General features: G+C 53.0%; 1 protein-coding gene across 2 annotated transcripts in view; it reads left to right on the top strand.

The window, feature by feature from the left end:
• Positions 1–5121: 5121 nt before the first annotated feature.
• Positions 5122–27569, top strand: part of GRIK3 (glutamate ionotropic receptor kainate type subunit 3) — a 72604-nt gene continuing 50156 nt past the window's right edge. For both annotated transcript variants that reach the window (XR_001469937.4, XM_417766.7), the window contains exon 1: positions 5122–5376. Coding sequence is in view for 1 of the 2 variants with exons in the window: in XM_417766.7 (XP_417766.4) it covers positions 5262–5376 (115 nt within the window). In the remaining variant the exon portion in view is untranslated. The remainder of the gene's footprint in view (positions 5377–27569) is intronic.

Genomic DNA, 27569 nt, shown 5'->3' on the forward strand with positions numbered 1-27569 from the left:
GGAGGGACAGTCTGCATTTGCTGCTTCTCAGACCCAGCAGCATTTCAGCTGCTGATGTGGGGCTGTTTGCTCCCCTGTCCCACCACAGCTGCAGAGCACAGCTGGTGCCACGCACAACGGTTTTGCTCAGAGGGATGTCCCTTCATCCCTGCTTTGAAACCCAGCACCAAGAGATGGCCCACGCCAAAGAAACCCTCTCTCCAAGCCAAGAAACTAAAACTACAACAGCAAATTACACTTCCATTGCCCTGATCCCTCGCACGTGGCCGTGAGCTCATCCAGCAGTACTCAGACTGCTGCAGCACCGGGCTGTGACTGTGGCACAGCACTGCTGTCATTACTGAGCTCTGGATAATGAGAGGCCACGGGCACCCACGGAGCACCACAGAGCTCCAAAGACCCCAAATCCACACCCCTTTAGGGCACTTCTCCCAGCCGTCTGCCTGGGGGTGCCCCCATTGCTGCCCACAGCAGTGCCCATCGCTCAGCCCCATCCCATTGCGTTCCCCCCACCCTCAGACATTGCCCTGCCCAAACGTGACAGTGCTGCACAGAAATTGTGACTGCATTCCGGGAAGGACACAAATCCCCTTCCCATCAGAACACAAAAGGACCTGACATCCCTGGTGCTCCTCAGCGCAGCATGCAGACAAACGCTAACCAATGGATTTCATGCAATTTCAGACATAATTTTTTAAAAGCCACTCAATCCCATGTGATTTCGGCCTTAATTTCTTAAGAGCCGGGGCTCAGTGCAGGCAGCAGCTGCCCCACACCATGGGAAGGGGCTGAGCCAGGAATGGCAGTGCCCTGTGTGCCTCTGGGACAAGAAAAGTGGATTTAAAGCCTCAAAAAATGGTTCAGAATGCCCAATTTGGGCCGTACGCTGTTCCCCCTCCCCCCAGAGAATGCTTATAATACAAAACCACAGTTATGCAGATTTATGCACTGTCTTCTTTTACACTTGAAAAAAGCCAACACAAAGTGCTTCTTTATATATGACATTCTGCTTTAAATATCTGATGTTTACTGGACGCGGTTCTATTTTTTCCTTATGCTTGGAAAAAAACAAAAGCTCCCCATAGAAAATCGTGAAAATTTGCTCTAAAGAGAGGCTCGTTGTTTTCCAATCAGGTTTCCACATGCAAATCGTGCTCCCACCATGAAGGGGAACCGGTGCACAGCAGACACAGCGCAGCACAGCTCTGCACATCCTGCCTCAAACACAGCCACGTCAGTGCTGTGCTGCCAGCAAGCAGAAGGGATGGGGCAGCTGAGAAGGGGAAGCGAGGGGCGGGGGTCAGGTTGGACTTAATGATCTTAGAGGTCTTGATGAGACTCTGCTATGACTCCACAAAGCAAACAGGGTCACATAGATCCAGGAAGCTTCTTGCATTGCACTCCCAACTCGTGATTGCTGCACCATCCCCTTCCAATGGGATAAAATGGGATGTAGCTCATGGCTTGCTAAGCTGGGAAGTGCCACAGCCAATGCTGTGCCCAGGCACTGAGGGGTGTTTGGAACAGCCCCTCTTTCCTTGCCTTTTGCATGCAGGGTGAGGAGAAGCTGTGACTCATCCCAACCCTCTGCATGGGCAATTGGACACATGGGGGGCAGGGGGGGTGACTGCCCAGCCTCACTTTGGGGCTGACAGACAGAAAAGAACACTGTTGGGAGCTTTATCAGGAAGCCAGGAGTGTGCCGATGGGTCTTTTTTTTGTAAACTGGTTCCATGGAAAGATAATTGCAAGCAGAGTCTAATTCTGCAGCCTCTAATTTTCTTGTCTGACTAAGCAGGCATAATTTACACCCATCAGTTGCAAATGGCTTCTCCCACCAATCCTAAAGATAGGGGGGGAAAAAGGGGGAAAAAAAAAAAAAAAGGCTGGTTTCCTACCTCTGCAGAAAGAGGATGGAACACACACAGAGCTCCTGGCACAGCTCTGCATTCCCACCCGGCCTCAGCCACACCATCGTGCAGCCCAGGAACAGCAGCACCTGATGGAGCAGCTCCCAGCTGCCCCCGGGCCCTCAGAGCCACAGGGCATCCTCAGGAGATGCACCATGAAAACAAGGCTCCCCCACTGCCCCCTGTTATTCTAAGAGTGTCCATCACAGAATCATTGAGGTCGGAGAAACCTCTGGGATCCCCAAGTCCAACCACCCCCCATCCCATCCCCTCCATGCCCACTGACAGCGACCCTCAGCCCCCCCACAGCCACACAGGGATGGAGCCTTCGATCCATGTGGCCCCAGCATTGCCCCCCAGCTCCTGCTCTGGTCCACACCTGCCCTCACAACAACACCGGGCACGTTTCAAAGCAGCTCTTACAGCAGTGTGCTCCAACACAGACACACACTACGTGGGGCTGAGGCCGTTCTTCCAGGTGCACTATTCTGGAACTAAGATGGTACCAAAAAGTGCGTTTTCCTCCCAGCTCCAGCGCTCGCTCCTCGCCCGCAGTGCTGTGCAGCACCTTCAGTGAGCAGAGAGGAGGGCCTGGGAGAAGTCTGCCGAGTGGGAAACCATCCCTTCCCAGCGCCCACCCGGCACTTCTACATCGCAGCACACACGGAGCTGCACGAGGAGCGGAGGAGACGAGGAGAGCGGTGCGGTCCGGGGGTGGTCGGCAGCCCCCGCAGCGCTCAGCCCGCAGCTCCCGGAGCCGGGGTGCGTTCAGCAGAGGGCACTCACGGCCCAGGAATGCGCTCCGCCGGATCGCGGTGCGCGGCGCTTTCAGCCCACGGAGCTCCGTAACGGGAGCGCTGGGCAGCATCACTCGGCGCTGATCGCGGCTGTACGCGCATACATCCAAACATAACGCACGTGGGTGCCGCTGGGTCGCATCAAGCGGTTTAGACGGCGTTAGCGATGAAAAGAACCTCTTTTTTCTTCATTAGCACGGAAATGTGCGGCGGCTACTGAAGTATTTGTCTCTCCCTGAGGTCTGTGCCTCTTCTGAAGCACGGATATGAGTGAAGGAGCCCTTTGTCAAGCAGTATTTTCCCCAGATATTAACGAAATTGTTGCAACATTTTTTTCCCCACGTTGGCAAACAGTTCCCTTTCATATCCAACAGGGAGAAGCCTTGCACTAAATCCATCCTCTTTGGAACAACCGTAAGCCTGCAGCTCTATTTGTGGGCGAGAGAACCGAGATTTCATGCATATAAAGAATGTAAAGTGTAGATGAGTAACCTCCATGTGTGATATGCACGGCTCCAAATGCCACGAGCAGCACTGCAGGAGGAGAAACCCAACGGAGCTGAGCACCCTCATCCCCAACCGGGAGCATCCAAACAGTGCTGGTATCCTCAGTGCTGCACGGAGGGGCACACAGAGCCCAGAGCAGCAGATCTGCACCTGAGCTCACCCCTCCGAAACCCCACCGTGCTGTTACTGCAGAGGGGTGCAGGGTGCAAAGCAGCAGCTGGAGCCTCTCGTCAGCTGACAGCAAACATCACCCTGGCAGCTGCCGAACAGTTTACAGAATCACAACTTCTTGTCCTGAGTTACTGAAAACCAAACTCTTCTCTAAGTGTTACAGTCAGAAGAGCAAAGAAAGCTCTCTCTGTGGTCTTCCTCCCAAAAGCATTTTTCTAACTCCAGGTGCACAGATACACCAGATTGTGACATTTGATTTCACACGAAGCCCACAGCAACAGCTGCCCTTTGTTTAAGCACCGAGTGAAGAAAATTCCTCGCATGCACTTGTGCTGAATCCTATCCCTTTTGGTGCCCTGAGAGACAGAAGCACCCTGAGTGAGGCTGCTCTCCACTCCCCTGGCATTGCCAGGAGGTTTCTTGCAGGCACTCAACCCCCCAGAGCTTTTTCCAAGGCTCCACAACGACCACCGCTCCCTATGGCACAGCGTCGGCCCCACAGCAATGGATGCCCCGCGGGGGGGACTGCTTCGCTGCGCAGCCTTCAGTCGCACACAGACCCCAGGAGCTGCGCTCCGACTTTCGGAGCGATGGATATTTGCACACCTCCCCCTCCCCCCACGGGTGCACGGCGTCCGGGCGGAGCTGCGGCAGTGGGATGAGCTGCAGACAGAGCGAGGTCGGCTGCTCCTCCAGCGCCGAGCGATGAGACGGGCAGAATTAAAAGGATGAACAGATACGGACTAATAGTATGTTTGCAAGAATATTAAAGATTTGCTCTCGAGATGTTCCAGGCGATGTAGTTAGCAGACAGCTCGCAAATGGGAGCGATTGGAAATGATGGAATAGATCGAATTATTTAAATGAGAAAAAATAAATTCGCCCTCGCCGAGCCTCGCCGGTTGGCAACGCTGCCTCCTCCCCCGGCGCTCCGTCTCTGTCACCGCAGTCGTTCCGCTCCCCCATCGCGGGGCTCAGTGGTGGCACCGAAATGAAACCCATCCCCAGCCCGAGCCCACACCCAACCGCGCTGCTGTGTGCTGCCCCGCGCCCGGTGGGGCTGCCGGGGACACAGGGGACAGTGGGGACATCCGGGGACATAGGGGGACACAGGGGACCCTGGGAATCTCGGGAGACGGAGGGGATGGGGGAATTTCTGGGAGCTCTGGGGGACACAGGGGACAGTGCAGACCGCCAGGGACAGTGGCACCCTCAGGACCTCTGGGGATAGAGGGAACACCATTATCTCCAGCACAGAGGGGCGTTGGGGGCATAGGGAGACAGATTCCCAGGAGCTCTGGGGACACAGGGGACGGTGGGCACCTCTACGAGCATCGGAGACACTCGGGACACCGTTCTGGGTACATAGGGTGCCAACATCCCCGCGACACGGGGACAGAGGGGACACGGAGGGGACACGGCGGGGACACTGGAGACAGCGGGACGCCGGGGGTCGGGGCGCGGAGCTGCCGTCGGGGCGGGCCGTTCCCGCAGCCCCCCGGGGTGAGCGTGTCGGTGCGGGTGTGAGCGCGGGTGTGTGAGTGTGTGCGTGTGCGTGTGTGCACGCTCCACTCCGGGGCTTTGTGCGAGCCGCGCGCATCAGTGGTAGGAGGGGACAGAGCCTCTCCTGCGGGCGCACCGACAGCCCGGCTCCGCAGGTGCCGCCCGGCTCGGCACGGCTCGACACGGCACGGTTCGCTTTGGACCCGCACGGCTCGGCACGGCTCGGCTGGACACGGCTCGGCGCGGCTCGGCTCGGCACGACGCGAGCACTACGATGTGCCATGGGCGGCCGCTCCGGCTGAGCCCCGGGCCGCAGCCCCCCGCCCCGCTGCCCCTGGGGCCGTAGGGCCGCGGCCCCGCGCCCTGCCCGACGATGACCCAGCCGTGGCCGGCGCTCCGCGGCGTGCTCTGGGAATACTGCGCGGCTCTCCTGCTCGGCGGCTTCTGGGGACACTGCTCGCATGGGATGCCGCATGTCATCCGGATAGGTAAGCGGAGTGCGGCGAGAGGGGGTGCGGTGTGCTGCCCCGCCCGGGGACGGGATGCGAGGAGCGGGGCTGGAACCGGCGCGTCCCTGCACGGTGCCGGGAGGGAGACCGGAGCGGGGGCACGGGGCGGTGCGGGGCTGTGCCGTGGCAGGGGGAGATGGGCACGGCGCTGGAGAGGAAGGGGGATGTTGAGAATGGTACGAGGAGCGTCGCGGTGCCCGGTGCGAGAAGGGATGCTGCGCCGCGGAGAGGGGGATGCTTTGCTTTGGAGAGCGGGGTGCTGTGCCCCCGGGATAAAGGGATGCTGTGCTTTCAAAGGAGGAGATGCTGTACCCCAAAGAAGGGGATGCCGTGCCCCAGAAAGGGGGAACGCTTTGCTCCTGAAGAAGGAGATGTTGTGCTCTTGAAGGGGGGAATGCTGTGCCGCGGAGAGGAGGATGCTGTGTTTCAAGAGTGGGATGCTGTGCCCCAAGAAAAAGGGGATTCTGTGCCCTGGATAAGAGGATTTTGTACCCTGGAGAAGGGGATGCTGAGCCTCAGAGAGGGGGATGCTGTGCCGGCGCAAGGAGGGTGCTGTGTGGCTGTGAGCAGAGGTGTGAGCCTGCTGCAGGAGGAGCGTTGTTCGGAGGTGCTCTGACTCCGGCCAGGAGCAGCCCTCGGCTCAGGATGGGCAACGGGTGCTGCCGTGAGGCTGCGTAGGGCAGGAGGTGCCGGGAGCCGTGCTGAGCCCGCAGCCTGCAAGGTGCTGCGGGGGGCCGGGTGGTATTCATTAAATAGCTGAGGTTCTGGGGGAAATTAATTTTTAATGATGTTACATAAAGTAATTGCACAGATAACAGCTTGGGAAAGAGGCTATGATCTCTCTTTCTCTAATTAAACTAGATGCAGAAGTGTGTCGTGTAAAGAAAGTCTCTGATTCACTGCTACATCCCATGCACTTCGCCATCAGTTCACATCCGCAGGGATTTGCTGTGTGCCCATAACAGCAGTCAGGACGTGGTTACTGCCTGCTCGGGGACCAGAGTCCAAGCTGGAGAAACCACTGAAAACCGAATAGATTTGTGGATATTTTTTAGACTAAAAAAAAAAAACGGGACTTGTTTATGCTGACGTGAGTGCACAGCAGCCATGGGGAAGCCAGAAAGAGAAAAATGCCAGTCCTGAAGGGCAGCTGCCTTCTGAAATATTGCCACCTCCAGAAGGGCTGTGTGAGCGCATGGCCCTGACACGGACCGGGGCTCGAGTCCTGCAGGGCACACACTGCTCTCCTGTGCTGCTGTGAGCCACGCAGACGTGTCCTGTGTGTGCTGCAGCACCCCAAGCTGTGATGGGAGAGGCGGATGGGAGATACCCCGAGAGCATCAGCGCTGCTCATGGGGGTGTTTGGAGCCAGGAGCATCCCTGGGGCAGTGCTCAGCTCCGTCGGATTTTCTAGGCAGGGCTCAAAGCAATTGCACAAAGGGATACGGGAGATTCCAGCAGGGAAACTGTGCCAGCCCTTCCCGAAATGCTGTGGTTGGGCTGTGGCTCTGCTCCTCCTCCGCAGGCACCAAGCAGAGCAGTGCCAACACCGAGGCTGCCCCAGGAGCAGCGCCGTGCAGGGCTCTGTGCAGCCCCATACAGCCCCATACAGCCCCATGCAGTCCCATACAGCCCCATGCAGCCCCAGCTCCGTGGCCACACCACTGCTGCTCCAGCCACAACCAACAGCTCAGCCCCTCGCTCAGCCCTCCCTCCACCACTAAAACAGGAACAGAAGGGTCAGAAAGGAGCCGTAATGGGGCTGCAGGAAGATCTGCATTTACCTGTGCTCTCAGCTAGAACTGGAATAATTCCGGCCTCTTTCGCTGGGAAACTGCAGCTTCTCCCCCCTGCATTCATTTGTGCAAAGCTGCTCTGGCTTTCAAGTAATTATTTTAATTATTAGGCAATGCCAAGAAGTGGAGAACGCTTACATAAGTATTGTTTTAAAGCCAAAAATTGAAGCGGAGAAAACAGTTAACTTTCCGAAGCTCCCCTGTTTTCCCATGAAGCTGACAATTAAAATAAACACAGAAGGGCTTTGGTGCTTTTCTAGGAGGCATCCAGGAAAGGAAAGGAAGAGCTAAAAGCGCTCCTTCTCTCACATGTAGAACAGAAATATTTAATCTACACATCTAAACATAACCTACACAAATATGCATACAAAGAAAGCCTATCGCCGCGTTTTGTTGTTAGTGGGTAGGAGTTGGGATCTGAAGCTTCCCCAGCAGCTGTTTAATTATTATGCAGTGATAAATATTTGAAAATGCCGTATCAGAAAGCAGCCCAGCCATGTGCTCGGGGTGCTGCTGTGGCACTGGGCTGTCCCAGTGCAGGGATGGGTGGCCGGGGCTGTGAGCGCAGTGCGTCCCTTGGAGGTGGCAGGGCTGGCCTGGTGCTGGCTCACAGCCCAGGGGTCGGCGTGGGGCAGCAGAGCCCATTCCCAAAGCATCATCAGGATACAATCGGGATGGCTGTGCCAAAGGATGACCCATTAGCAAGACGTACAGGCTGAGATTAATAGGAGACGGTGCAAGCTGCAAGCGCAGGAGCGCTCAGCACGGCCCTGCTGCTCACATTGCTGGTGGCTGCTCCCACCTGCACCCAGCACTGCGGGGCTGCACAGCTGCAGCACAGCCCTGCATGGGGATGGCAGCGGTTGCAGCCCTGCAATGGCAGAGCCACCCCCGCCCCACTCCCTGCCCTCCTCTTTGTGGACGCATTCCATTTTTCTCTCTGGTTTTAGAAGCAGCCACCCGCACCGTTGGCTCTTGGCTCCGCTCCTGGTTTTGTGCTTTCTTCTATATATTTTTTTCCCTGGGATGGGAGCCCTGCGCTGCACGCAGCAGCAGTGCCCACGGGATGGGTGGGGACGGCGATGCTTTGGGAACGTGGGCTCCGTTCCTCAGAGCTGTGTGCACCCGGGGAAGGGCTGCACACCGACTGCGCGCTGTGCAGAACAGACAACCCAACGGGATCGGAATCGGTGCAGAAAAAAATAAGAAGCATTGATTATTTTATATAAATACACCGAAAACAAATTCCGGGGATAATTACCCTCCTCTGTGTGATTGGCTTTTTGGAGGCTCATTACGCCTGCCCGGAATTTAATTCTGCAATCACCTTCCCACACACTGCAGACGAAGTTGCCATCAGAAAGAAGGCAGCGATGGGGGGAACCGGGACCTGGGGGGCACAGAGCTCCCGGGCTCAGCACTGCACAGAGACCCCCCCAGGCTGTGTTCCTTTGGGGCTCTGCTGCTGCACTCTCCTTGCTGCCACTTAAAGGGCTTTGTGATGGCCTTCATGGCGGTTTCTCCTGCAACCCCACCTGCATTTGCATGGCTGTGCACCCACAGCTCGAGCACTGCGTGGCGGAGGGAGGTGTTGTGGGTCAGGAGATGCTCTGTGCGTCAGGCAGCGCATCCCGGTGCTGTAAACCGTTTGGTGGTAAATTAATTCTGAATACATTTGAATAACAATGTTACCTCTTTATGGCGGAATAGCCTAATTGTTTGATCTCGGCGTCCTCGTGGGAGCACGGTGCGGGAAATTAAGATCAAACCACAAAAATAATAAATAAATGAATAGGCAAAAAAAAGTAATCGACCCCACTCCGTCGTGGGGAAGGGGTGCCCCGAGATGAGCAGAGCTGCACGGTGCCCAAAGTCACAGCTGCGAGTGGGACCTCAGTGGGGCAATTGCACGGCCTGGGTCTGTGTGCACAGTGGGGTCTGTGGGCATGGAGGGGTCTGTGTGCATGGAGGGGTTTCCCTGCACCATTGCAGCCCCCACCCCCAGCTCTGCGCCATGGCTGTGCCGTACAGCTGCGCACTCACCGCGCGTTGCAGCCAGAGTTCTGCTCTACCACCAGCGGGTGCAAATCTGCCTTTACTACCTTCTGGATGCTCTTATTAGCGAGAGCAAACGGAGGCTGATGTTAGGAAAAGATTTTCCCAGAGCCTTCAAGACGCAGTCCTGCACAGAACGATAGCAAAAGCAAAACCTGCATGCCCTGGCACAGCCCACGGTGCTGCTGGGATGCAGCTGTGCTCCCACCCTGCCCCGCAGCAGCAGAGGGCACTGGTTCCTCGCCATCTCCCACTGCTGGGGGTGAAGCAGCAGCTCTGGCCACCTCCTCCCCCCCAGTGCTGCTGCAGTGCTGCATGGGACAGTGCTGCCTGAGGAGCTGCCATCGGAGTGCTCTGTGGGGACAAAGCTCCAACCAAACCCAGCGCTGCGCATCTGTCTGCAGCCCGCGTTAAAGCCTCCCAGTCCAATGTAGAGCATTTCTGCACCGGTTTTGCTGCGCAATCTTTATCCCCTCTTTTTGGCTAGAGGGTTAATGCAATGCCATCTAGACTGCTTTCCACTCCCTTTGCATGTTCTGAAGGTTCTGGGGAAGGCAGAGCCCACAGAGAGCACCTGAGCTCCATAGAGGTGAAGTCAGAGGGTGGGCACAGGCGGGGGCTGCAGTGAGGGTTGTGCAGGTGCTGCTGGTGGCAGTGGGACGATGTGCCACTGAGCACTGCAGCTTCCATGCCCCTGAGAAGGGGTTGGTGAGGCAGAGCTGCCTCATTTCGGATGGATGTAGCATGATGGGGCTGCGCAGCTCTACTGATGTTCACTACCAATAAAAACAGATAACGTGCTTGTTTTTAGCACTCATAATATAGCCCCAAATAGGCTCAGGTCGTTACCAAGAAGCAACAGCTCGCAGAGCAGGGCTCTGCTCTCAAGGAGCAGCCCCATCCCACAGGAAGGAGCATCCCCTCATGCACTGCATCTGCAGTGAGCACTGAGCACCACACAGCCACGGATGAGGCCATTCTGCTATGGCTGGGAGAGGAGATAACCTGCAGCACTCTGCTCTGATGCAGACATCGCTTCCCAGAGCCACGCAAGACGCAATCCACAGCACTGCTCTGAATTCTGCCATACATACACCAAACAGCTCCGGAGTCAGAGAAACATCCCCATTTAGAAAGTCTTTAAGCATACACATAGATCTGCCAGCACCGAGGGAACAAAACAAAGCCTTGAAATTCCAGAAGTGCACAGATTGAATTCTTGAATTTGCACTTTGCTCATTGCTGGGAAGTGGGCACCAGGGAGCCCAGTGCGGGGCGTGCAGAGCCAGTATGGAGAGCATTACAAAGACTTGAGAGTGCTGAGGGATTGAAATGAGCCTTCCATTCTCGACATCTGCAAACAGCAGCTTCGGGAGCATTCGCTGGTGCCACTGCAGCAGTTCAGACCATCACAGTGCTTCGGGTTTCCAATAGGAAATGGGAAAAGGCCACCGACTGCCTCACAGGAGCCACTGGATGCTCATCAGCTGGTGACGATATCTGATTGCAGAGGAGGGCTTCGAGGTGAGCAGGGCAGGGTGCTGAGCCCCCCAGGTGAGTGGGGACATCCGCGTTCCTAAACCAACAGCACCAGCACTGCAAAACCCAAATTGCATTAAAGATGGCCACGGATGGTGAGAAACCAGCGAGAGCTGTGGGCGGCTTTACTTTAATGAATAGATGGCTGTCATCTCCTCCTTATCTCCCAGGATGAAACAGTAAATAAAATCTGGTATAACCCACAAATTTAGCTGAGTTATGACTGTCTATTGGGACTGAAGTGTTAGACTGGGTGGTTGCTTTTGCAGTGAATGCAAAGCACTCAGATATCAGTGATTCTAACAGCAGGGATCCCAAATCAAACCCTCTGCAGGTGGGTGAGCACAGCTCAGGTGTCCCCAGCACAGCACAGGTTTGCTATGGATGAAGCAGTGGGAGCTGAGCAGAGGACCCAGAGATGGGGTGGGCAGAGCTGCAGCACTGGGAGCTGCACCCAATGCCTGGATTGCATTCTTACATCATATCGTAGAACGGCCTGAGTTGGAAGGGACCTCAATGATCATCTCATTCCAACTCCATGACAGCGTATCGGGTGCTCTGCTCCATGCTGTGGGCTCCATGCTCTATGCAGTCCCTCCCAGCTCAGGGTTCTCTGACCCTGTGACCCCGGGGTCCTCTTGGGGATACCCCATCACCCCAGGATCCCCCCCAGCTCCCCACTCAGCTTTCCATTCACCTGCACAAGACAGATCTATAATATTTTCTCTTTCTTTCCTAACACTGCATTCCTAGCACAGCTGGTGATTTATGGAATAATCCATTTAATACATTGAAGCGATCCATCAGTGGCGGATAATCAATCCAGCTCATGATTTTAAGTGTGCAAGAGTGTATGATGTGGACTTGTGTATATATTTTCACCCCGAATCGCACCATATCGTTGTCAGACCAAATAAAGTCTGCCTTGCCATCTTCCTTTCCCACTGACTTTTGTTTATGGTGTGTAAAAGAAAATCACAGCATTATATTACACCTTGTAAGTTTTACGGTGCTTGAGAGGTTTATGCAGTATGAATGTAAAGGGCAATGCAATAATGCAAAGGGCAGTGAGACATTTTTAAGCGCAGAAGGATACACAAGGAGCTGCAGAGATAAATCTGGGTGGATAATCATCCCAAAGTGTCTCTCCTATTTATGAGATAAAAAGACATTCACTGCAAATCATGCTCCGGGTCACTCCTGCCCCGCTCTCTGGCTCTGCTTTGCATTATGGGCAGCTCAATTGTTCCTAATGGTGCTCCTGCCCTGGCACACATCCCAGCTGTGCTGTGCCCGTGCCAGCTCACCCTGAAGGATGCTGCAGCCCCCGGTGCTGACGGGGCACGTCGGGCTTGCCCAGCTCAAGGACTTGCATACAAGGACCTCTTTGTTGCCCTCTGTGAATCAGAAAGGGTTCATCCAGAGAATGAACCGTGGGAAGAAGCAGAAGGAATCCCAATTAGCCAGGCTGCTGCTCGCAGATATGTGGGGTGAGCTGGGTGCTGGCTGCTGCGAGCCTGCTCTGAGCTGAGCTGGGTGCAGAGCTGCACACAGGAGCAGCTCCGGGCATCCAAGCAGTGATCTGTGCTGGGACAAACCCCACAGCACGGCACTGCTGTTAGGACTTTTAAACAGTGGCTCCATGAAACTTGCTCGGATTCGAATAGTCAGAATGCAGCATTCATAACTGCAAGCGGAGCCGAGGACAAAAAGCCATCAAAATCTCATTTGCTTTGTGAGCTCACGAGGACAGAAGTGCTGCGACCCCTCCGGGTCTGATCCACCCCTGTGTGCCACCACTCCTTCCTGAGCAGTGCTGCTACAGCTCCGAGCCAGAAGTGGGGCCCGTAAAAAAGGAACTTCTTCATTTCAATTTCTGGTCTATAAATTCTTAAAGACTCACTCTTCATTTACGGGGAAAGAAAACCATTTTCTTCCCTGTTTTACGCGCTTCCCTTCTTAGGAATTTTTATTTCTGCAAGATCAGTTTTTTGTCGTCTTTACTTTGAAGAAATTCAAAGTGAGTCCGTGGGCACTCAGCCCCGGGGTTTGGCTCATCGTGTTTGAATGGAAATGGGCTCTTAAATTTCCTTTCCTATTCACCTGCGTCGCGGGGAAAGGGCTGTCCACAAAGCGTGCTGCATCGGCTTGGATGGAGCTGCCACCATTTCACGTTCACACAGAGCCCACCTTTGCACAGCAGCACCTTCAATTGGGACAGAAGTTATAGATAAAAATACCAACTAGAAACAACCCTCTGCTCCTCTACCTGCAGCCCTGGTGATGTGTTTTAACAGGCAGGAGTGCTTCTGCACATACATACACCCATCTGCTGTAAACTGATCGGTAGCACAGTTATCTTCCATTGACTTCATTGCTCCATACATTAACACAGCGGCAGTGATTTGAGGAAAATCATGAAATATTTCCCCTTCTGCAGCACGACTTTATATCTCAAATGAGGCCATTTGAGTCGTTGGATCCATCTCTTCCAATTAGGAGGAGAGCAATGGCACACTAAAATCCGCAACCCAGCCTGATTTGCATGCCATTATCGTTACATGATGAACCCGCTTTTAATTTTCATACTTTTTGGAAGCGGTTCTGACCTGATCGACTTCCACTCCCTTTCTTTCCCTCCCTGTTCCTGCCTGGATCCAACACCCCCCGCTCACCCCCAGCTCCCATCCATGCAAAGCTCCCAGCACTGGTTGGGACCTCACCTTGCCACCTGCCCTTAGCCCTGCTGTCGGGGTTTCTGCTTATTGCCAATGCTGGGAAACAAAGTGCTCACTCGGTGCCCTTATTTCCTACAGACCCAGACCCCACTGGTGACACAGCACAGCCCAGCTCTGAGTTTTAGGGGGATGATTCCCCAATGCACGCAACCACATCACCCAGCAGTGCCATCTGTGGGTCTGGGCTGCATCACCGAGGTCACTCAATGTGCTCACACGCCAGTTGGTGCCTTGTGAGTTCGTGGGAAAACCTATTTTGCTCTGAAATATGGAAGTTTGTGCCAACAGGACCATAATTCCTAAACTGTTCTGACGGCTGCAGTTTGAGAGGAAGCACAGAGAAACGGAGCAATAAACCTTGCCATTGAGGGAGCGGACCTGGGAGTCCTGCAAAGAATTCTTACCCCAGGATTATTTATGATCCCTGCAAAACAAAAACGCATTTTTTGCATTTTATTGCTAGAAAATTACTCGTAAACCCAGTAGGGAACGAGTGATTTTTCCTGTGTGACCGTGATACTTCAGTCTGATTTTCCTATATACATCTCTGTGACCAGTTTAGCCATCGCTTTTGATTTATAGCAACAGTAATTATTTCTAAATAGCCGGGATGTTCTGGGGTTAACCACTGATTTCAGTCGGCAGAATGGAGGCACTGACAGTGATGGATTTCAAAGGGGATTGGCTGGCGGTGAGCTGCCGTTTTTCCTCTGGATTGCTTTAATGGTGCTAACGGCCTCTAATGGGGAGCACGGATTATTTATGTTCTTCAGTAGGTCCTCATTAATTTCACAGCGTACTTGGTTGGAGATTCCCAATTTCTTGGTTTCTTAATTAGCACTTCAGGTTCGACAATGCAGAGCGGTGGAAATGAATTCTGGAAGTACAGTGCATTCCGAGTCCCACTCAGAAGTAAGATGCTGCAGAGACTCTTTGTGCAGTCAGCACCTCATCTGCTCAGAGCAACAACACCGAGAGCAGGGGTGGATGCAGGGTCAGCAGCATGCACGGTGGCACCTCCCAGACTGACCCGCCTGGCACAGATGGGCATCCATTCATTGGGGAATACAAAGCCGTGAGGATTCCCTCGCCCCGTGTAGGACCCTTAGGGGTCATTGGCTCCAAGGAGAAGGGCAGGAGGGTGGCTGGTGGCAGCTCCAGGGCCAATCCTGTCCCCAGGGTGTGCTCCCAGCACCACGCATGCACCCAGCAGGGCAGCACCCATCCACTGCTTCACAGGAGAGTTCCTCGTAGCAGCACCACGGTGCAGGAAGCTGCAGGAGGCTCAAGATCAATCTTAACAGGGAGGTGAAGCCAGTCCTGAATTACCCATCGCCATGGTTACTGGGCTGGCTACGCCTGCAGGTTGTGGTGTGCTGCTCCAAACCCTTCTGGTGGATGCAGGGGGTCCGAGCATCCCTATTGCATGTCCTTCCCTTCTGCTGCGCCCCGGATATGAGCAACAGCCACCAGAACGTTCATCAGACATTACAGTGTCAGCCACAAAACCAGCACGTGACTAACTGCATTCGGGGTTGTAACACGGCCATTTGTTGGAGCCGTGTTTCCTTTACAGACTTTCAAAGCCTTATTTTTAGAGGAGTACTTTTTGATCTCTCGCCGGCTCCCGTTCTGCCCCGTATCAGATCCCCCGCCTGGCTTTGAACAAATGACTTTGCTCTTCCGTGCTTCAATTCCATACCCGCCAAACAGGGCTAAGCCCACCCCGTGCTGCTCTGGGCTGCGGTAATGGGGAGGGCTTTAAAGTGTGGGCATGGGCATGGGAAGAGCTGGGAGAGGCAGTGATGGTGGTCTGAGGCAGAGCAAAGAGGCAGAGCAGTCACAGCCCTACTGAACAGCACAGACTGCAGCCTGGGACTCTCTCATTGGATTTGTTTGGGGGAAAAAAAAAAGCACGTATCCTAAATACACTCAACTGCTTATTTATTTTTAAAGTTATTTATCGAAATGGAACAACTGTTTACTCAACACGGGACTGGAAAGCCTGAAAATGTACTCTTAATGATCCCGTGGTATTTAAGGGATGTACAATAGGCTGTGCTATTACGTCCCAATTATACAGCCCAGTATTACAGCCTACTTGAGACGTGTAATTAGCAAGGAGAAGGCTCGCAGTGCCCAGCTCCTGCTTGGGTCCATGCAGTGCTCTGCCCTGGTCATGGGTGCAGGGAGAGCCCCAAGGATGGCTGCTCTGCCTCTCAGAAATAGGAAAATCCCAAGCCCTGCAATGTCTGAAAGAGGAAGTGACGATAGCTCTGTGCGCCACGTCGCAATGGGACATTCATTCCTATAAGTGATTTTTTGTTGGTTTTAATTATCATCCGGAGAGTCAAAACTGAGCAACCTGGAGGTGTTCAAGAGCAGGTCGGATGGAGCCCTGGGCAGCCTGCTGTACCAGATTTGGAGGTTGGTGGTCCTGCCTGTGGCTGGGGGTTGGAGCTTGGTGATCCCTGGGGTCCCTTCCAACCCAAACCATCCTATGATTCTATGAAATGTGGGGACACGCACAACTGCTTCAAGGATGGGGTGTATTTGTCTATTCCAGTACTTAAATACAGCTCTTAATTGTGGGGCTGATGACTCTGTAGGTTCCCAAACCATGTCTGTCTCACCCAGAGGTGGAGGTCAGTGCTCTGGGGGCTGGGTATGGGGAGAGGAGAAGTTCCAAACTGAAAGGGGAACATCCACTCCTTTGCTGTTCCAACCCCTCTAAAATAATGTTTGGACTTCATGTATTGCTAATTACATACACTGCTGTTCTGTGCTACTTAATGCCAGCCAGTGATGGATGGACTATAATCTTATATAAGAGAGAGCACATTTGTTTTCTAAGGGTAGCTGCACACAATCTGTTATTGTATAACGCTGAATATTTTGTGGGTTGGTGCCTTTCAGCACTGAGCATAGAGCCAGGCCTCCCCGACAATAACCCCCATTAATCAGAGCCTCCCTGGGCTGCAGCGCTGCAGACCACGATGTCTTCTTTGCATGTCTAAGCCGGCCAGGATCGCGCTCCTAAAAGCCTCCCACCGTTCTCCCCTGCTTTTAGTTTGCTTTATTTGCTTTAAATGGGAAAGCACCCTCCCGGTGCTGCTCTCATCATTCCAGTCGTGGCTCCAATTTGTCAGCGTTTCCACTGCTTTTAAATGAACAGCTCGAAGGGGTGGGGACAGCTGCAACTCGCTGGGAGAACTTCACCAACAGAGGAAAAGGCTTCTTTGGTTTGCACAAGAGCTGCTGAGTGCCCAAAGCTTGAAAAAAATGCAGCCCTTTGTCCAGGTCCTGAGATGGATTTGGGGGAGAGGTGATCTGAAAGCACTGGGGAGATGGAGAAGTGCAGGTGAAGGTCGCACTGAGCTGTGCTGCACAGAGGATGGATTCCAGCAGGAACGTAACTTCTGCTGCTTCAGCTCGAGGATCCACCGCTGCGCTTCCATGTAGCTCAAACTCACAGCTGCTCTAAGCAGGTGGAAACAGGGCGAGCCCATCTCCCTTGGAGAGATGGAGGCTGTGGCCAGGTGGGGGTCACCCTCTGCTCCTGGGTAGCAGCTATAGGATAGAGGCGATGGCCTCAGCTTGCTCCAGGTGAGCGCCAGGTTGGGTATTTGAGCAGTGATGCTCTGACACAGGCTGTGGGTGGCAGTGACTTCGTGCCATTGCACCAGCATCATTTCAGCTCCGGCTGCTCAATCCTGCTTAGGAGGAGCAGTGCCTTCCTGCCCTGTGCCCGCACGGCTCTCCCAGGTTTCACCACGCACTGAAAGTTTTTGGGTGTCCTCTTTTTTTGCACGGTACGTTTCAAATGCTTCATTGTCAAACTGTTTAAAAGCCCTTATTTATAAAATGTGTGCGTCTCTTTCAGCTTAACTGAAAAGGCATTAAAATAACTGCAGCTGTGGAAAGAATAATTACAGCGAGTTTTGTCAAGGACTCTCTTGTCTGATGTTGCCATCTGTGACATGGTGAATGCAAAGATCATTTTAAACATAGGCAGTTAATGTAGAGAATAATTTGGGAGCTTTCGATATTTATGGTAAATTATTTAACTTTACAGTTCGGTTTTATGGCCTCATTGTTCCATGTAGGATGGATGCGCGGTTCTGCACTTTGATTTTCACTTTGTGATGGAAAAGTAAACTGCTGCAGAAGACACACTTTGCACATTGCAGAAGGGGACGTGGTGCTAATCAGATTATTCTCATGCTCTCCACCACCATCCTTGAGGCTTTTGAAAGAGTCTTTGGAGAGGAATGTCGTTATTGACCACAGGTTTTAATAGGCAGCCCTTCAAGCATGGGCAGCGCCAGGAGCTTTGTGAGCACCCTGATTTCACATCCATTTTCTCCCATCTCTCAGCATTTTGTTTTTAAGGCTCCCGCTATGAGGGTATTGCTGCATTATGTCCTTTACCAACCCACATGCCAAATTAAGAGCAGTGAATAACTGAATGCCAAAAGGAAGAGGGGAACTCAGCTTCCCCAGAGCTCTTGGCTTCCCCAGGGCCGGTTCCTGCTGGGGTGAATGTCACAGCAGAGCTCAGACTGTGGTTCTGACAGCTGAAGTTGCATCCATCCCCCTTTGGAATATGCACAGTATCAATGGGAAGGGAGAAGGACCTCCCCCTTGCTCTGACAGCCCCTTCCTGGCCGCTGCCTGTGACCATGCCTGCTCCAGCTGCTCAACATCTGGCCGTGCCCATGAGCTGCAGTGCATCCCCATGGCCAGCACACAGTTGAGAGAAGCAATGTCTGGAGAGTGGCATTGGCACGGCCCTGCAAGTCTGGCACTGCTGGGTGCATGAGGAGCAAAACGTACTCACAGTATTCCCCTTGCTTGGCGTCCCCCCGTGCACACAGGACATCACCCTTTGCCAGATGGGAGCCTCTCTGGGTACATCCACGTTGCAGATAGCAGTTCTCTGATGGACACACAGGGAAGCCAGGAGCCAGCAGTTGTTCCTCAGCTCAAAGGGCTCTTCTCTTCACCCTCCCACATTTTGTACATACGGAAGAAAGTCACGGAGCACTTGCTCTGCATTGGAGGGAGGTGGGCAGTGCAGGAGTGAGTGGGACCGGACTGTGCCAATGGGGTGGAAACATCCCCAGTCCCACACTGACGTCAGTTCCCATCTCATAAAGATACCATCAGCTGTTGGTAACACAATGGTCCTTAAAGATGTGTCGTATGGGGAAAGCCCTCCTCTGAAGACCACAGAAGCCTGTGCCAGCAGCGTGTGCTCCTTTTGTCCATACGTTCCCTTTCTGGGCACATAAAGGCACAGATGGCCGAGCCCTGCAGGCGGGCGTGCAGCCGGGAGGACACGTGTGTGTGTGCATGTGAATGCACACTTGTCTGGGTCTGAAGACCAGAGAGTAAGAGCAACTCTGCGCTCTCCCATTCCCACCACTGGCTCTGCCCTTGGGTCTACCGACAGCCCAGTCTGAGATACTTCCACGTTCTCTGAATGCAACTCTGCAGCTGAAAACAAATGAAAAGGAAATGAAAAGGAAATGGGGCAACCCATTGGGATCGGGCAGCTCTGGGATATGCACTGAAATGCCATGGGGCCAAAGCGCCCTGCACAACGTCCATCCAAATGCAGTGGATGGCAATGGGAGATGGGCTCAGGGGCTGCGCTCAGCGCCAGCAGTCCTTGCACTCTTTGGCTTCTTTTCCTCGAGCCACCATCCTCGTTAACTCAAATTAACGTTCGTACTGCCAGATCTATTGGGACATGCCTTCCAGACTCACAGACATTTCTGTTATGGTCAGGATTAATCACGAGGGATAATTAGAGTATTAAATGAAATAATTAGAACATTATGACTCTAATAACCAAATTCATGGATATTAGCTCCTGAGAGAAGACGAATATGGGAGCCTCACAAGTTCTGATGGATGCCTCCAGCTGCACTTATTTCTCTTTGCATTTTCAATTCCAGCACTCCCAAACATCAGCCACACCGCACGAACGTCAGCGCAGGGCTGGAGGGGTTGCAAGAAGCATTGATGGAGCAGCCATGCTTTGTAGCACCGATGCACGCGGGCTCCTGCCTGCGTTCTGTGTATGCCAAGGAAGAAATGGATGCACAGAAGCATTATGCAATTGCAAATGTGGAAAACCATGCATTCCGTGAGCCCACGCAGCAGTGCGTGCAGCGCTGCAATTGCTGCTGCAGCTGTCAGCAACCCAGACATGGGAATGCAGAGCTCCCAGTATGTGCTGGGCCTTGAAATGCAACAAAGTTTACGGAGCAGAATGAGCATTTTTATCACCTCAAGAAGTATGAACTGCTGGCAGTGGGCACGCAGAGCTCTGTGCCACACGCAGTGAGCCGTCCCCATGCAGCCCCCAGCTCTGCACTCCATCCCCTGCACAGAGAAAAGCAGCACTTCAGGTCCTGAATTCCATCACAATAGGCAGCGATAAGAAAAATTCTGCGTCATTCCAACAAAGCAGTCAAAATCCAGTTGCAAACGCTGTGCTGTTTATTGATAGCTCCATAATACAGGCAAGCTAGGTTGCCAGACAGCTGCATTTCCTGGCATTTAAAAAGAATTCACTGTAATGTATTGTAATACATTAGCATAATAATTGGTAAGCATTCGCAGATGAATAGTTTACTGACTGATAGATTTTGTACAGAAACTGTGAAGGTTACATGGAGGGTGAAAACATTTCACTGTGTCAATGAACATACTTAATTTTTCTGGAAGTGCTATTTAAATTGTGCAGCGCCGGGGCATTAGCATAACAAAGACATAATGCATGAGGCTGTGCTGTAATGGGGAACGCTGCCCCGCCGTCCCTTCATTGGGGGACCCATGAAGGAAGGGGTTGGGGCTGCTCATACCAGTGCAGGAATGGCTGCTCCCTGTGTGTGCTCATTGGGAGGGTGGGCAGCTCACAGTGAGCGTGTGGGATTTGGTGGACCACAAGTGATGCAGATGAAGCTTTTCCGTAGGTTTTCTGTACTTATCGTAGGATCAGAGAATGGTTTGGGTTGGAAGGGACCCTTCGAGGCTGCTTGGGGACCCCACGCCCCGCAATGCACAGAGACACCCACAGCTCCATCAGTGCTCGGAGCTCCATCCCCTGACCTGGGGGGCACCAACCCCTCTCAGTGCAACCTCTATTGGGCACCAAACAACTTCTCCCTTACATCCAGTCCAAATCTCCAGTCTATATCCAGTCTATATCAGGCATGTCTGTGTTTTACCAGACTCCCATCAGGACACGCTGTCACCTCCACCTGGCAAGGTTTGCCTTTTCTGCTTTACATTCGCTCCCAATGACACTCTGGATCTGGGCACCAACAGCCCTCACTGTGTCCCTGACGCCACTGAGCCCTCATCCTTGTCGGTCTGAAGCAGAACACCAACTTTGCCATTATCTCAGAGGAAGCAGAGAAGTGGACTGAAAGGGGCAGAGCTGAATCTTCCGGGCAGAATGCTTTTACGTTTGAAAGCATTTCAAGCCAAAATCTTGCTTGCCATTATATATGTTAATTCCATTGTCGTTTGGAATAAATTGGGGAAAACAGATGTGAGGAGGAATGCGATGTTCCTGCGGATGAGAAGACAAAGCTTTCATCTCCGCTGTGACCAAATGGAGAAGATCAGAGGGACGTGGAGGCTTTGCTGGTGGAGGGATCCCCAGTCGTTGTACCACATGGCTGACATTCATCTCCACATCAGGAATGTGCTTTAAAAATAAATCAAAGGAGCTTTTTGCCCGAGCGGCGGACCAAAAATACTTCCTTTCAGTGCAATTATCTGACCTGTGGTTTCAACCAGAAATGTACACATTTTACACATTCCAGGCTTTCATCTGAACAGCAAACTGTGGGGTTGGATGCGTTTCTTCCAGTGAGTGATGGAAGGATGAATCAAACCTCATTTGTGGAGATCTTTAATCTTCGATGGCATCTGTGCTTTTGCCTTTCAGAAGGTTCCTATGCACAGAGAGGGGAGGTCCAACCAGGTTTGGGCCTACCTTTAGGTCTGCTAACACATCTTCCTATGGCTTTTTCTACCAGAGTAATGTGATGCTTCCCAAAGGTAAATGCATTTCATTGCCAGAAGGAATGCTCCAGTTAAGAACGGAGCTCCAGAGGGCTGTGGGTAAAGAAATCCACTGATGGGATGTCCCCATAGGCAGACAGATAGACCCAAGCAGAGCTCTTCCTGATGCATCCCCACCCGAGGATGAGCCAACACACAGCTCCTGCTCCTGTGATTCCAGCCCTTTGGGGTTAACCTCATGCTTGTTGCTGCTGGCTGTACACAAACGTGACCTGGCTGGCGCTCCTCATCTAATTGGTAACAAGGAAATTGAAATGCAATTTATGGTAACAGATTTCTTCCTGCTTTACAGTTGCAACGTGTTTCATTAACACTTCCACAGCAATTTGCACTATTAGGGAGACATTTGCTTCCCGCGAGAAGAGAGAAAATTGAACAATACGGAGCATAATTGTGGGGTCAGTGTGACACGTGTGGGTCGTGCTGCCATGCTGAGCGCTCCTGCAGGGAAAGCTGCATGGAAAGCTGCAGGAATTGCTGCAGGAGTTGCATTGCTGCTCTCCGGGATCTGAGGAGCAGAGTGAGCCCAGGGCTCAGCAGGACCACCTTCACAGCCCGGCTGTTTTCAGGAAGGTTTTGTTCATATGGATGTGTTTATCTTCACCAGAAGAATCACACGAACTCCTTATTCTGTTTTGAAGAGGGATAGTGATAAAATTATACAAAACTGACCAAGAAGATGCACTGATTCCTAACAGGTTATCTTCAAAAGGAGGGCTTTGTCAGCACAGCACATAGACCCGCTCCTCTGCTCAGAGACAGAGCTGGGACAGCCCCACACAGAGCTTTGTACGCCCTCCTAGCACCACATCTATGGTACCTCAGGACATGCTCTAGTGGAGGGCGCACAGTGTAAGGCTGAGAGTCGCACCTGATGATCCTAAGGGTCTTTGCCAACCTAAATAGCATCGTGGTTCTACAGTATATGGAAGTCTGCTTCATCCTACACCCTGTATGTTAAGAGCACCAAGAAGGGGCATCCCATGGTGAGATGCTCTGTGAACCCAATGTCATCAGTGCTCCTAAACACAGCTCTTTGCAAGGGCACGGAGTCAGCTCAGCACAAGGACAGCGGTACCCAGAGGGCTGGGGCTGATGGGAGCACCAGGAGGAGCCCCAAACCCACCCTGAGCAACCCCACAGCGAGCAGCCACCAAAGCCAAAGGAGCAGCAGAAGGACCTGTGCAGAACAGCTCTGCTAATGCAGCTCTGCTGCCCTCCTGCAGCCCAGGGTGCACCGGGCTCCTGCAACTTGAAAGGGAACAGCACCGTGCAACACCAAACACTCATTAATTTTTACTTCTGCTGCTTTAAAAGATATCTATTATTTAGTTCTGCTCAGATATATTTGATAATTAGCACGAAAGAGAAATCGAGCAGCAGATGGGGACATTCCTGGGGAAAATTTCAGTGCTGAATATTTCATAAAGTGCAAATGTAACTTTCAGCCCTTTGCTTTACGTTGAGAGAGGTTTGCAGATAATCGGCGAAGCTGCAAATTAAAAACAAAACAAAACAAAAAATTGCTATTTGCCTAACGAACAAAGTGTGCTTTATTAAAAACATCCGTTTTTAAGTAGTCCCGGGGACCGCGTGGAGATTCGCTTTAATGCTTTGTGCCAGATGGTGGTGCCTTTCCTGATGGTCTCCATAGGAGCACTGGTGGCATTGGAGCCCTGAAGAAGCCCTGTGCCAACCCATGGCTTCATCCCATGCACCCAAAGCAGGGGCTGCAGCCATCTCTCTGGGGCAAAGCCCACGGCTACAGCATCACCTCGAGCCTGTGCTGAGCAGCGTCCTCACAGCACCTCCAGAGCCTCCATTGTATTGCCCTGGGGATGCCCTGCAGCAGTGCAGTGCTGCCATAAAGCAGTGCTCCAGCATTAGGTGTTCCATGTGCACAACGCTGGCCCATCTATACAAGGGCAGTAAACGCCCTTTGGGTACAAGGAGAGAGTATTATTTCATTGCAAAAGTGAAAAATACTAATGGGGGGCAGTGCTATCTCAGCTTGCTGCATAAGCAGCCACACCAAGCAGTGTGCCAGCATATCGTTTGGAACAGAGATTAATAATTCCTGCGCTGAGTGGCGGCACCGCCTGATTTATGGCAGGGATGGTATTATGGTCCCAGACTTTATTGTCCTCTAAATTATACTGCAGTCTATACAGGAGGCAGACAGGGATCTAAATCAAGGATTATAGCCTGTAAATTTGGAAACAAATAGTAGTTTTCCTCCCTCTAAATCACGGGGTTTGTGGCTTTTATAAGGTGAGCATTACGACTGTTCTGTGACCGCAGTGCTTGTTTCCTCCTGGCTTTTTCCACCCCACAGCTCTGCTCCCATCCCTGCTCCTATCTCTGCTCCCATCTCTGCTCCCATCCCTGCTCCCAGCCCTGCTCCCATCTCTGCTCCCATCCCTGCTCCCATCCCTGCTCCCATCTCTGCTCCCATCCCTGCTCCCATCCCTGCTCCCATCTCTGCTCCCATCTCTGCTCCCATCTCTGCTCCCAGCCCTGCTCCCAGCCCTTCTCTTGTTCCTTTTCCCATTCCTTTTCCCATCCCTGCTCCCATTCCTGATGCTTCATGCAGGGCCTGTGACTTTTCTGCTGTCTCTGTGCAGTCCACTTTGCAGCAGTAATTGAAAAGGAGATAAGAGGAGCTGTCGCTGCCAGCCCTGCTCACCCCGCTCTGCTTGCAGTGCATTTGCAGCCGCTCGCACTCTGTTTGTGCGTTGTCATCTCGTGTCTGAACGCCTGGACCCAGCTCCTTTATTCCTGCCCTGCTCTGTGTGCCATTGGTGTGCTCTCAGCCTCCCCAGTGGTTGTCCACTTTGATGGCACAGTGCAGCAATGGCAGCACAGAGCTGACAGTCCCTGCAGCTCTGCTTCCAGCCCAGTAGTCCGTGATTCTGTACAGCAGGAGGTACAGAGTAATACCTGTGGATTGCTGGTCAGGGTGGGGAGGAAGCAAGGGCAGGATCCTGCACCCACTGCTCCCAGCCCCATCTCTTCCCAGGAGGCTGCAGGCACCGACCTGCACTGCGTGCTGCCTTTCTAACCACGGCCACAGTGCTGCATCGCAGTGCTGTCCTCCACTCAGTGTAGTACAACACAAAGGACTACATGTGAACAGTTACCAGAAATGGCACAATTGCATACACAGCTTATAGCTGAGCACAATTTACACGCAGCAAGGAACGGCCTCGTCTGGAACAGTACGCTAAATCCCAGCCCAGGACCCCCTCCCTCCCTCCTTAAGAGCACAGTGCCCTCGCAGCACAAACAGCCTCAACGCTTCAGCACTCAGAGCTCCTCACAGCCCTCCCAGCATCCACAGTCCCTCCTGCTCTTCGCACTTCTGCTTTGTGCTGAAGTGGGGATCTGCACTCGAGAGATGCAAAAGAGGTGTAAAGTGCCACTTGGCAGAGGTACGGGCATCTGCAGTGCCCTCGTGTGGGGAACGGCACCGGGAAGAGCCCCAGCCCTGCAGCACTGCCCTGTGCCCCTGCAGACCCCCCCAGCGCTGTGCTCTGGCTCTGAGCGCTGACCCAGATGCAGTCCAAGCCCACACCAGGTGACAGAGCTGAGCTTTGAGCCCTGCTCCTTGAGCGGGCCCATCACCGGGGCATCACATGCTTCTTCCTGGTGGCTTTTTCTCCCCTTTTGTGATCTATAAAAAGCAGTGAAAGTGCTCCAGCGGGGCACCAGCACCGACGTCACCGTTGTGAGAGCCACTTCCCTCTGGCTCCTATTTTTAACCAACCTCCCGGCGTCCCCGCTGCCCACACGCTGCTGAGAGCTCTCCAAAGCTTAACAGCTTTGACATTTTCCTTTCTGTTTTCCTTCAAATCCATAACATCACCCGACTGAGCACTACAGCCTGTTTGCATCCTACTGCCTGCACGTACACATCCCCAGCCCTAAGGCATCAGTGGGCACCGAGGCATCCTGCTTCCATGGATGGCCGCAGATGAGCCCAACCCCAGCCCACCCCCCATACCCACTGACCACGTCCCCAAGTGCCACATCCCTCTGGTTCTGAACACCTGCAGGGATGGTGATCCATCACCCCCAGGGCAGTCAGTGCATCACAGCTCCTTTCTGTTCCCAAATCCTGACCGAAGACCTCAAAGACGTTCAGAGGGTTCATTCTTTGTGCTTCCCATCTCATGCACACCCACCCCTCTCGTGTCTGCTCAGCACAGTGTGCACAGAGCAGGGCTGGCATTACCACAACCACGCTTACTTCTTCCCCTCCTCTGGAGCCCAAAGCTCTGTGGGGTTCAAAGGCCCCTGGCAGCATGCTATCATCTCCGGGTGGAAGATTACAGCCAGTACCGAAAATTGCACAAAATGCCTTCCCAATGATGGAGATTGCAGGGAGCCTGGGAAAATTACCTTTTTCATTACAGCTTTAAAAACACCGCAATCTCAGCCTGAGATTCCAGGAACTGCTGAGCTGCTCAGAACAAGGAGAGCAGCAAAATGGAGCCAGGTGTGCCGGGACCCCGCGGCCGCTCCTCTTAAATCCCCACACTGTGGCTGCTGCTGAGCTTCCCACAGCACACACACAGCAGGGAGAGCTGCACGAGGAGCTGTGCATGGGGTCTGTGGGCTGCCTGGGCTCTGCTCTTATCCGGGTAAGGGAAAAGCTGCCCAGAAGTGCTGGGGAAGGAGCACAGCAGCAGGTGGCAGAGCGTGGGGCTCCAAAAGCAAGGTGCCTTTTGCCCAAAACCTTTGGGAAAATGTAGAAGGCGAACGGTGCAAGAAATGTGGGGGTTCTGAGAATTTACTCGACTATGGAAATACATTTTCTTTGGCAAATCAGAGAAGGAAGACAGCTTTGGCCCGCAGCCCATCCCGCTTTATTGCTGAACCGAAGCCAGTAATAAAATTAAAGAAACAGAGAAAAAAAAATACAGCACCAAAAGCATAAAGAAATGGGGAAAATATATATATATATGGAACCGGTAACAGTAAAGATAAATCAGAAGTTTGGCAAAGTAGAAAATGTATGTGAAATGCTAAATAGATCCTGGTAAAATGCTCATGGTCAGCAAGGCAGGTGGGAATGGGTGACGTCCCACCACGAGCCAATCCATCAGTGGGACACCGTGAGATGAACGCGGTGCAGCTGCTACCTGCGGAGGCAATATGCAGAATAGTACATATTTCCTGATCTGTACGTGAAAAACAACGTGCCATCCCTGCTAACCGGGCATAAAACACAGCTCAGCACATCTGAAAGCGCTCCATGCTGCTGCTGTAAGAAGGTGTTTGGATGCAATGTGCCTGCGTGGCACAGCTGCGCTGCTTCCTATGGCTGCTCCATCCATATTTCCTCTGCCCGGATCAATTTCTTCCCTCATATTTATCAGGCAGGGAATCTTATTTCTCGAAGCAGTATAATAGTGGGGTGCTAAATAATTTCATTAAGGTCGGTGGGAACAGATGCATCCTGGCTTTGAAAGCATTACTTCCAATTGAATCACCCGCGTGCATTCGCTCTCAGGCAGTCCATTCTATAGGGACACTTAATAACAACAGTTCCTCCTCTCTGCTTGCTCTCCTAGGGCACAAATCTAATACACTGCTTTCCAGCCCCGGTCCCTGTTGCATTGGCACTGAGTCTTTCCCAGCAGCATGGAGCCCAGTGCAGACGCTCCGTGTTGGCCATGCAGCATTCAGTGCTCTCCTGCTCAGCACCATGCAATGATCTGCTGGCACCCACAGCCAGCATCTTCCCCAGATGAAAGCAGAAAGTGCACGCAGGCACTGTGCCCATCAATAACAATTAACTGAAAAGAGCCCTCTCCCCACAAAGCGTTCCATTAAGAAAGATGTGCAAAGTGCCCTTCTGCTGCCACCTGACCCGTACCCATGTGCTCTGTCCCCTTTTATGGCACACCTGTAAGAAGGGATTTCACGCCCCGTC

This window comes from Gallus gallus, chromosome 23 (assembly GCF_016699485.2).
Source record: "Gallus gallus isolate bGalGal1 chromosome 23, bGalGal1.mat.broiler.GRCg7b, whole genome shotgun sequence".
Lineage (NCBI taxonomy): Eukaryota > Metazoa > Chordata > Aves > Galliformes > Phasianidae > Gallus > Gallus gallus.